Source organism: Schistocerca serialis, chromosome 4 (assembly GCF_023864345.2).
Source record: "Schistocerca serialis cubense isolate TAMUIC-IGC-003099 chromosome 4, iqSchSeri2.2, whole genome shotgun sequence".
In the NCBI taxonomy this organism is placed as follows: Eukaryota; Metazoa; Arthropoda; class Insecta; order Orthoptera; family Acrididae; genus Schistocerca; species Schistocerca serialis.
The window spans coordinates 610,546,954-610,559,055 of NC_064641.1; the positions used below are offsets into that span (position 1 = coordinate 610,546,954).

Genomic DNA, 12,102 nt, shown 5'->3' on the forward strand with positions numbered 1-12,102 from the left:
ACACACCCATCGGAATAATTATGCCGTCACTTTACAACACTTTTCATGTATGAAACACTACTAGATCCGGCAACTTATCATTTCCATCGGTACTACTGCGACACACGTCCGAACTGTTTCATGGCTAGGCCCGACTCCTCTCTACCATTGGTCAGTTTACTCAACAGCCAATAACAAAACAACATTCTCCCGCGTCAGTCCGCCGTTTTCGTCAGTAACCAATCGCAAAATAGTAAACCTAACGACTGTACTTTTTACCGACGTAATTATCTAATGTGCTGTAGTTTTGTTTATGCATAAAGTTTTTTGCTATTGTTAATTATACCTGAATTAACTTTCCCTTTACCATAAACTTACTTTACAAATCTATTCTACAAAAATCCCCTTTGTCCACATCCACACTTCTTCGAAATGTTCCCACACTAAATCCCACTACATAACTCGTTAAACAATTATCTTCATAATAACCTTAAACCACACTCATGCATCATTCATACTGCTAAAACACATCTATAACATTTTACATAAACAAAAAGACATAATAACACTTTATGAAAGTACTAGAACAGTTTATGAAAAGATTCTATTACTTTAGTGCACTGTAGTGGGCACAATCGAAACTAAATCACAGTCCCGTATCCAATACTGTCCTCTATCGGCTGATACATAAACTACTTGCGCGTCCAGTCTCGCGTCACCATCTGTCACTATCCAGCTGTGAGACACATCTCCCATTTAACCGTTTCCAAGGAGGAGACGTTTAGCGGCTCTGATTGCAGCACGTGGCGGCTCTACTCCGTACTAAGTCTTCATAGTGCATGTACGTGTCTTTAATGCTAATCATTTGTGTAGTGTTATGTCCCTTATCGGTGGAATATATATCATTGTAATCATATCTCTCGTTCTTGGTGTTTCACTTCTTCCAAACAGCAGTGTATTTTATAAGAATGTGCAGCAATACACCCCAAAAGGATTTTAATTATGTGCCCAACGCCTTAATAACTGCGCCGCCCACCATTCAAGATGATATCCAGAGCCAGGAGCAGGTACTGTGACGACAAAATTCACGTCGGGCAGTGGCGGCGTCCTGCGCAACCCGGAACGGAGAGTGTTCCGGGCCGGCTCGTCTGCGGCGGCGCGCCGACAGGTCTATCTGCGGCGCATTCCACGGCGGCCGGCGGAATGCCGCGCCGCGCCGGACACTCATTACGGCGCCGCCGGCCAAGATGCGCGCGCATTCCACCTGCAGCCCTGGCCACACACTCCCGCAGCCCGCCAAGTCGAAGGACACGAAGAGGTCAGTGCACTTTTACTGACTCCGTCTGACGTAGTCTAGCAAACTATTTAGGGGGATTCCCGGCACGAAATGATACACTACTAGCCATTAAAATTGCTACACCACGAAGATGACGTGCTACAGAGGCGAAATTTAAACGACAGGAACAAAATGCTGTGATATGAAAATGATTAGCTTTTCAGAGCATTCACACAAGGTTGGCGCCGGTGGCGACACCTACAAAGTGCAGACATGAGGAAAGTTTCCAACCGATTTCTCATACACAAACAGCAGTTGACCGGCGTTGCCTGGTGAAACGTTGTTGTGATGCCTCGTGTAAGGAGGAGAAATGCGTACCACCATGTTTCCGACTTTGATAAAGGTCGGATTGTAGCCCATCGCGATTGCGGTTTATCGTAACGCGACAGTGCTGCTCGCGTTGGTCGAGACCCAATGACTCTTAGCAGAATATGGAATCGGTGGGTTCAGGAGGGTAATACGGAACGCCGTGCTGCATCACAACGCCCTCGTATCTCTAGCAGTCGAGATAGCGAGGTGCCGGGGCTAGCAGTGTATTTAACATAAATTCTTCTAGAATCTACATATGTAAATGATGCTCTAAGCCCCCCCCCCCCCCCTATTCTAACTCCGACTTTTGCTGTTGCACATGGATTAAAAAAAAAATACCCGAACTGACTCTAATCAACCCTGCCAGTGGAGTAGAAAAGAGTTTGGCACCTGCAATAATTTAATTTGATAAATAAGTTAAATAAACGAAGGTTTCATTAACGTAGTGGGAAATGAAAGTTCTGTCCAAAATAACAATATGATTTATTAAGAATAAACACAAAATAGTAAACAAAAACACATGAAATATTTACAATACATCAAATTGGCTCAAATTGGATACTCAAACAAAAAACGCTGTGAAGGTGAAGTTGTCCCTAAACTAGATTGTGGGGATTATGACGAAGTGGTATGTGGAGCCAATTCCTTGCCACTCAAATCTTAAGAGAGACACACAGCTAACCCAACATTAATTGCTACTACATTAGTGAGAACTCAGACGACGAACACCCAAGATAGATTGGAAAAGACGAACAGGCGCACTCTGCTGAGCTCTGATTATCGCCTAGCAAAAATGCCTGCTTTGCCAGTGCTGCGGACGTACATTACCCAGCTGTCTTCTTAGCTGCAAGAGCACGATCTGGCGTGCTGGAAGCGATGGTTGGTTGCTTCGACGTCCAGTCGTGGTGATGATAATGTCGCGAGTATAGCTCGAAACAAATTATCCTGGTCTGGTTGTTCCAGACTAAAGACTTCCTATCAATACAAATGCGCTTCTGAGGGAGACAAAGAAGGCTCACCACACAATCACTGACGGTACAGTGATTGATTTTAACAAGCGAAGTCACCCAGTAACTCCGATACAGTCAACATTAGCCAAAACTTCTCAAGACAGACAACATAGGCCTCTTGTACACAGAACGCTCAATTGGCAACTGTACTCGGAAAGTTACGTTGAAGTCGAAACTTCAGCAACTTCGTCAAACAGTTACAATTAAATAAAAGTATATTAGACAGCCAACGGAAGCCAGGCTGACCCGAGCAGCGAGAGCTCAGTCTTGTAACCTACTTCGACCGAAAGGCGAGAGCCGACTCCTCTAGAGCACCCGTACAGGCCGAACACCGAACATTCCCGCCCCCACGACAGTGGCTGTGCTTAAACGTTCCAATCAGCATCTCGAAAACCGGCGGAAAATTCCACTCTATTGCCGGAGCACTACCATTCCACCAATGGAGATGCTTGGCGCCAATTTCTGCGCTGATTTTGCTACGTCACGGAGCTACGCCCTGAGCAAGCCAATCATAGCTACTATTTTGCAGAAAGCGCGGGAATTTTCCCGCCACAACTGCCTGGGTACACAAGTCATTCCCACGCCTCGCTGGTAGCCCGCCAGAAAGTGTTTTCGCTAAGTTTCTGCGAAGTAACGGAACCTCTAGCCCAGCCGCTACTTCAGGCCCCTCCGGGCGTGTCTTTTGACAATGTCGGCGTCTGGAATGCATTCACTCGACTCCCTCACACCCGTCGGCTTACCCTTTCAAGATCGGCAGAGCCAGCCTGTCACCGGACCACCTGGGTGACGAGAGACGCTGCTTGGGAAGTCCGCGTGTGGAGGAATAGCAACTTTTCACCGCATGCAATTAGAGAGGAAAATCGTAAGATAGAAATAAGAGAGGGGGCTCATGCATCTTATCTGCATGGCTGTAACAGGTCGTGCTGCCACGTCTCGATCCCTGACTCAACAGATAGGGACGTTTGCAAGACAACAGCCATCAGCATGAACTGTTCGACGACGTTTGCAGCAGCATGGACTATCAGCTCGGAGACCTTGGCTGCGGTTACCCTTGACGCTGCATCACAGATAGGAGCGCCGGCGATGGTGTACTCAATGACGAACCTGGGTGCACGAATACCAAAGCATCATACTTCGGATGAACCCAGGTTCTGTTTACAGCATCAGGCCGGTCGCATCCATGTTTGGCGACATCGCTGTGAACGCACATTGGAAGCGTGTATTCGTCATCGCCATATTGGCGTATTACCTAGCATGATGGTATGGGGTGCCATTGGTTACACGTCTCGGTCACCTCTTGTTCGGACTGAGGGCGCTTTGAACTGTGGACGTTACGTTTCAGATGTGTTACGACCTGTGGCTCTACCCTTCATTCGATCCCAGCGAATCCATACATTTCAGCAGGATAATGCACGACCGCATGTTGCAGTTCCGGTACGGGCCTTTCTGGATACAGAAAATGTCCGACTGCTGCCCTGGCCAGCACATTCTCCAGATCTCTCACCAAATGATAACGTCTGGTCAATGGTGGCCGAACCACTGGCTCGTCACAAAACGTCAGTCACTACTGTTGATGAACTGTGGTACCGTGTTGAAGCTGCATGGGCAGCTGTACCTGTACACGCCATCCAAGCTCTGTTTGACTCAATGCCCAGGCGTATCAAGGCCGTTATTACGGCCAGAGGTGGTTGTTCTGGGTATTGATTTCTCAGGATCTATGCACCCTAATTGCGTGAAAATGTAATCACATGTCAGTTCTAGTATAATATATTTGTCCAATGAATACCCGTTTGTCATCTGCATTTCTTTTTGGTGAAGCAATTTTAATGGCCAGTAGTGTAAATAACGCCTTCGTCAATTTGTAAGAGACAATGGAAGCGATTAACAGCCTAAGCTCACTCACTACAGCAGTTGCCAGCGAAAGATGAAGGAGCCAAGTTCAATCCCGGCAAGCAGTTTCATTAAACTGGTGCATAAATTCGTAACTTTTTTCTGTAAGTTTAACAAACAGAGCAGAAACACATAACAGAGGCTGTAGTCATCAGCAGTATATTTTCCTTCACTGTTTACAACAGTCTCCCAACACTGAGGTAACTTTTCGCTTCCGCGACTGGTTTCGAGGCGAAGTATATCGTCGATCCGTGTAAGGAGCGCATTTTCATCCGGAAAGTAAGCTCCTTGAAGGGTTTTCGTTGTGACTGTAGAAAATCTGAAAAATCGGAGGGCACAAAATTAGGTGAATAAGGTGAGTGCGGGATGTCTTCCCAACTCATGTCTTGCATACTGTTGTTTGTCAGTCTAGCAGAATACCGGCGGGCGTTATCATCACTTCATGCAGTCTTCCTACTCGTTGTTTTTGGATTGCGTTGGAAATACTTCTCAGTTGTTGACAATAGATGTCAGCAGTAGTGGTTACACGTCGGGGGAAGCAATTCGTAGTACACCACTCCGCGGCTGTTCCGCCAGATGCATAACATTATCTTTCGCGGATGCGCGCACATCTTTGTACGGGCAGCTGTTACTTTGTTTGGGCGCAAAAATTCCTTTCTTATCCGTATGGTCGGTGTCATTCACTAGCCAACTGATGACGAGCAAGCAGAGATGCAAATATGGCCACCCGTTGAGCTTTGTGATTTTAGCTTAGAGCATACGGTACCCATGCAATAGGGTTTTGAACATTTCCCATTGAAATCAAATGGAAACGATGGTGGAATTGTCACAGTGCGTCACATTTTCCAGTTCTCGAGTACACTGAGTAGATCATTGTGGATTAACGCGTTTAATAGATCTTCATCGAACCCCGAAGGTTTTCCTAAACATGGAAAGTCACAAATGTCAAAGTCATCCTCCTTAAAATGACAAAACTATTTTCTTACCGTGCAGTATCCAGTGGCATTACCTTCCCACTCGGCGCAAATGTTTCTGGCTGCCTCTGCTGCTGTCACCCTCCTATTGAACTCAAACACAAAAATGTGTCGGAAATGTTCCGATTTCTCCACTTGGCACTCCATTTCATAGCATCAGCAGCTCCACTCAGTATCTCCAAGTGACAAAATGACAATATGAAAACTCAGATAGCAGCAGTGAACTACAAATAAGAGGCCGCGCCGGATTAGCCGAGCGGTCTGAGGCGCTGCAGTCATGGACTGTGCGGCTGGTCCCGGCAAAAGTTCGAGTCCTCCCTCGGGCATGGGTGTGCGTGTTTGTCCTTAGGATAATTTAGGTTAAGTAGTGTGTAAGCTTAGAGACTGATGACCCTAGCAGTTAAGTCCCATAAGATTTCACAAACATCTGAACATTTTTTACAAATAAGAAATGACAATCGATAAATAAACCCCTAGCAACTGGAATACCAACACGCAGAACAAAAACCCTACGCACGTATGCATCAACATAGTAATATGCCAGGAAGTTTTGCCAGGAAGTTTCAAGTCAGCGCACGCAATACTGCAGAGTGAAAATTCATTTAGAAGACTTAAGGGAGTAACAAGGGTGATGCTCGATTTTGGAACTGATGTTCATAACGTCTTCTTTCAGTTAAATTACAAATTACAAAACCTACTTCAGACCATTATTCTACAACCTTACGTTTATATTATGTATTTTTTCACTTAAAAAGCTTGTACTCAGAAAACACTACACAAAGGGCCTTCGTGGACTGCTAGGGCGGTTTGGGGGAGCTATGAACGTTACAATTTTCGACCTACAACGAAATTTCAAAAATAGCTTTGCAACTGATAATATCGTGTACCTTATTACGTAGGGATATTTTAAAAAACGTTTTTAATAAAATGGCGAAACTCTGAAATAAAAGCGATGTTTTTCGACAAAAAAGCCATTGTAAAAACATTCCCTAAGGATAGAAATTAAAATATATCACAAAAGTCCTACTTAATACAGTAAAGAAAGGAACCACCGACTCACAAGTTACAAATTGGTGTAATGTATTTGCTTGTCTATTTCATGAGCTGTAGCCCCCCCTCCACCAACTTAAAAAATGATGTTACGAAAAAAAAGGTTTAAAGTTTCAACTTGTGTTTTTTAATACTGAAACAACAAACGTTCAATCGGCAGTACCGACACCGTACACTTTTTATTACACACTAATCATGTTGTGAAGAGAAATCTTGTTGAGAATAGTATTTCTGATGACACTATTTTTGTCTTGTAATACCACCCGAAACTAAGTATTCCGTCGATAACTATTATTGTATTTCATCGATTGCATTCGAGCGCTCGGATGCACCAAGCAGTAAATCGCAGTTTCAACACATTTTAACATATTACGCACACTTTGTATTAATAAATCTTAATAATATCTCACTGAGGAACATTTTAAGCTAATGGAGAAACTAGCTAAAAAATTCTGTACCCCACATAACGACGTTTTCATGGTAATTTTGTTGCTGTTATGTCATTCCCCAAGGCCGGCAAAAGTGGTGGGGGCGGGAGGGGGTGTGGGAGGCGGTTGCTGCCAGAAATAGAAAATCCCTCTCTTCAGCCAACAACTTTGAAATATGAGTTATTGCAGCGCCTGTGTTGTTCTGTAGAACGATGCAATATTCCTTCCGACATCATGCATCCATGCAGGCACTGCAGCCCACTACAGCCGTTATGAAATACATTACATCCATCTGCAGTCGCAAATATGGACAACCATCGGCTGTAAAATCTACGACCAACAGGTAATTAAATCTGCCAGTAAACAAGCAGGAAAGGAACAAAGTTATCGCTATTAAACACTGAAGAGCTAAAGAAACGGGTACACCTGCGTAATATCGTATAGATCCCCCGCGAGAACGCAGAAGTACCGCAAAACGACGTGCCATGGACTCGACTAACGTCTGAAGTAGTGCCAGAGGGAACTGACACCATGAATCCTGCCGATCTGTACATAAGTCAGTAAGAGTACGAGGAGGTGGATATCTCTTCTGAACAGCGCGTTGCAAGGCATCCCAAATACGCTCAATAACGTTCACGTCTGGGGAGTCTGGTGATCAGCGGAAGAGTATGAACTCGGAACAGTGTTCATGGAGCCACTCAGTGGCAGTTCTAGGTGCGTGGGGTGCTGCATTGTCCTGCTGGACTTGCCCAAGTCCGTCGGAATGCACAATGGACATGAATGGATGCAGGTGATCAGACAGGACGCTTACGTACGTGTCACCTGCCAGAATCGTATCTAGACGTATCAGGTGACCCGTATCACTACAACTGCACGGGCCCTACACCATTACAGAGCCTCCACCAGCTCGAACAGTCTCGATACAATTTGCAACGGCACTCGTCCACCTAGTCAACATGCCCAAGCGAGGCGTAAAGCTTTGCGTCGTGCAGTCATCAACGGTACACGAGTGGACCTTCGACTCCGAAGGCCCGTATCGATGATGTTTCATAGACTGGATCGCACGCTGACATTTGTTGATGTCCCAGCATTGAAATCTACAGTAATTTGCGGAAGCGTTGCACTTCTGTCGCTTTGAATGGTTCTCTTCAGTTGTCGTTGGACACCTTCTTTCAGGATCTTTTTCCAGCCGCAGCGATGTCCGAGATCTGATGTTTTACATTTCTGATATTCACGGTACACTCGTGAAACGGTAGAGCGGGAGAATCCCTACTTCATCGGTACCTCGGAGATGCTGTGTCCCATCGCACGAGCTCCGACTATGACACCACGTTCAGACTCACTTAAATCTTGATAACCTACCACTGCAGCAGCAGTAAACGATCCAACTGCGCCAGGCACTTATTGTCATATACAGGCGTTGCCGACCGCAGCGCGTATTCTGTCTGTTTATATATACCTGTAGTCGGATACGCATGCCTTACCAGTTTCTTTGGCGCTTCAGTCTAGAACAGCTTGCAGTAAGCAATGATTATCTGGTTTCAACTGTAACTAAGTTAGTACAGAAAATTAAAAGAGAACGACAATACAGAATAAGTAACAGTACCCTAACAGGTGAACAGAAAAACAAGTAAATCGTGTTCATGCCTATTAATTATAATGGTCTGGTTTGAGAAATTATTCCTAAGTAGTTTTGCAATAAGAACTTGGATATGGGGATTAAGACTAATGACACTATTCGCTTCATATTCAGACATAGTTTGAATAAAAGAGCCTCGAAATTCACTGTAGCATATGTTTATAAATTAAAATGTGGAAACTGTCCAACACTTACGCAGGTCAAACAGGCAGGATGTTGAAATTCGTTTCATTGAGGACGACTGATGTCACGTCCGGAGAACATCTTCTAATATCGAAGCACGGTGTTGGCACAATTGATATGCGGTGGCAAGTTCAAATGGTTCAAATGGCTCTGAGCACTATGGCACTTAACATCTGTGGTCATCCGTCCCCTAGAACTTAGAACTACTTAAACCTAATTAACCTAAGGACTTCACACACATCCATGCCCGAGGCAGGATTCGAACCTGCAACCGTAGTGGTCACGCGGTTCCAGACTGGAGCGCCTAGAACCGCACGGCCACACCGGCCGGCTACGGTGACAAGTGTTGCACAATGAAACTAAGGGACACCTCCTGACAAAGTTGAAACTGATTTTTACACACCGTATACAAGAGACTGACAACGCAATAAATTAGCAGAACTATTCTTTAACGATGCATTTTTTAGAAGCTTTGAAGTCCTATTCCAGTCGTCTACCGCAATGCAGAGCACGTATGAACAACAGATCCGCACACCGAAAAAGGTCAGCGTAGTACTTCGGCTCATACACCGTCCTAGCAGGAGGCCAGCTCGCAGATATGTTTCCATACTGCCAGTAAAACACCGCGCCACACGACACCGCCAAGCAGAAGCAAATACAGTTCACCACAACTGTCATCCTTTTCTCTATAGCTTTAGTTGTCACACAGTTCCACTTTTATAATATAATGTTTTATACTTGTCATGGTTTTATACTTTCACTGCTCTACAGTACATCTTTAATATTTAATGATACTTAATTGAGTTACTTTACACAATTCCACTCTTATAATTTTACAATTTTTTTCGTTTTCCTATTTACACGTCCATTGTTCTATACTTATAATGTAATAACTGGAAATTTTCCACATTCTCAATATATTTAGACAGTAATTCTGGTTTCGGTACTTCATTTCCTCTTTGTAATTTGCTGTAGTGTGCCTTTTACAGTTTTACACATCAACTGATCAAATTTTACATTAAATTTACTTTTTGCAGTTTTAGAATAAGACGAATGCCATCTCTTGTTTAATTGATAACATCGTAACACGCTCCTTCCTCCCTGACTTCTCACCCAGCTCTAAATCCCCTCTTGGTCACTTTTATAATTTTTCTGTTTTATGCCTTTTACAGCTTTACTTACGTTCCCAAAAATCTTTAAATACATGTATTTTTCATAATTGCAGCTTAAGAGTCTTTCTTGTTACACTCATGACATCCTTACCATTCTCCCTCCCTGCTTCCATTCCCCTGTGACATCTTCGCTTCGTTTCCATGTTTCATTCCTCTCCCCTCACCCAACACCCTCCTCCACCCATTCCCCCTACCCATCGCTACCTCCACCAGATAGGAATTTAAAATATAGACTACTGTTCCAAAACACTGTACACTGACATGAGGTTGTGATAGAGACACGACATGCTGCTGGAGCAACTAAATAGACAAATTCTACAATTATGTACAAATTTTGTCAAAAAAATCCTCTGTATGAAATATAATTAAGTTGATCTCTCTGTGTAAACTTCACACACTGATGACCTACGATAATTTTTATCGCAGCCCGTACTTTCATTCGATGCGTGTCTTGGAATTATTTTTGTCTTTATTTAGCAGACATTGCTACTTGGTTCCACATGTTTTTCTTTGCATTATGTGGTTTGTGCTGTGTGGCTTGCTTAATGTAAGACACAAATACATGGTTTTGAGGAGGATGTTTCCTCATTTTTCTGTGTGCAATATTGTTGCAATGAATTTTAGGTGTTCTCGGAGACTTATATCTTTTTTTGGTTCGTATTATCACTTCCTAACCGCATGGTGCAGTAAAAAGCCCGGCCTCAAGTCTCAGATTTGCTTGTCATAAATTGTCTTATGGTCCCACTGATCTAGAATGGATAAAATATGCTTACAATACTTTTGAAAATTGTATATTTACGAGTCATTAATCTGTACAATAAGTCAATAAGGTGGTCTGCGTGTATATGTTACATTAAGTCACTGAAGGACTACGATACAAAATTTTCGTTAAGTCTGGCACTCTAATAATAACTACATTGATTCTTTCTCTGTCAATATTTCATTATATTTATACTTTCTTATAATATTTTAATGTACTGTAAAGAATATACAGGGAATTTCTATAAGAGCATGCAAAAACTAAACAGGACACAGAGGATGCTCCACTGAACAATTTGAGGTAGGGAACCTGGGGTCGGAGAACCCAGTTTAAGGAGATATGGAAGTAAACTTGTCCACAGCTTTGTCTAGCATTACTGTTTTCCAGATTATTTACAACTAACACGCATAAAGGTTTATACGTACTGTGCTGTAGATTTACATGTACATCCTTTATTTCCTGCAAGGAGACAAGGAGACTGAAGCATATCTTCTATCTGGCCGTCTGAATGGTCACCTGTACTTGAGGTTCACGCAAAGAGTTTTACCTGTGTTGTTGGGGAACGTATCCTACGAGGGGAAGTGGATACAACATGACAGTACACCGCTTCACTTCAGTGTGGATATCAGCAACCATCTCAGTGCTGTATTTCCTGGTCGCTGGAATGGAAGGGAATGTCCTATTCCATGGCCTGCGAGATCATCTGTCCTGAATCTTCTAGATTATTTCCTATGGAGATATCAAAAGTCACCAGCGTATAAGACCCCAGTGGATAAGGAAATGGCATTAGTTGCCAGATCTCTGTAATGTGGTTCGAAACACACCACGGATATTTGGCAGGGTGCGTCAGATTCTTGTTCGCCGATGTCATGCTTCTTCAGTGACGTAAGGTTGAATACAGATACACGGAGCGCAGCTTATTGCCATATTGTACAGAAGAACGATCCATAAAAATACAAATTTTAAAAATATTTTAAGCATATATTACCCATACTAGATCCGTGGGACCATATGACAGTTAATGACAAGCAAATCTGTGACAGTAGGGCTATCTCTTATTACATTAGGAGGGTAGGATTTGATGGCCGTCAATTTCAGCACATTTTGTAAGATAGAGTACCAATTTCACGTTCATTGGGCCAATGATAGTATTTGTTGTTAAATGTAACTAATGTAAATAAATAAGTACACTGTAATAAGGTTTTGTTCTTATTATCTCCTGAAGCTGGCTTCTTCGACCCCGCGTCCCCTACCTCAAATTACTCAGTGGAGCGTCCTCTATGCCCTGTTAAAGTTTTGCACGTTATTATGGCAACACATGCCCTGTACATGCCATTAAGTTACTTTTAGTGACCGATTGCCGAGTAGACAA

At 43.5% G+C, this 12,102-nt stretch overlaps 1 protein-coding gene across 1 annotated transcript in view; it reads left to right on the forward strand.

The window, feature by feature from the left end:
- Positions 1-1,023: 1,023 nt before the first annotated feature.
- Positions 1,024-12,102, forward strand: part of LOC126474636 (uncharacterized) — a 140,560-nt gene continuing 129,481 nt past the window's right edge. Inside the window, exon 1 of the mRNA XM_050102115.1 lies at positions 1,024-1,297. Coding sequence (XP_049958072.1) covers positions 1,024-1,297 — 274 coding nt within the window. The remainder of the gene's footprint in view (positions 1,298-12,102) is intronic.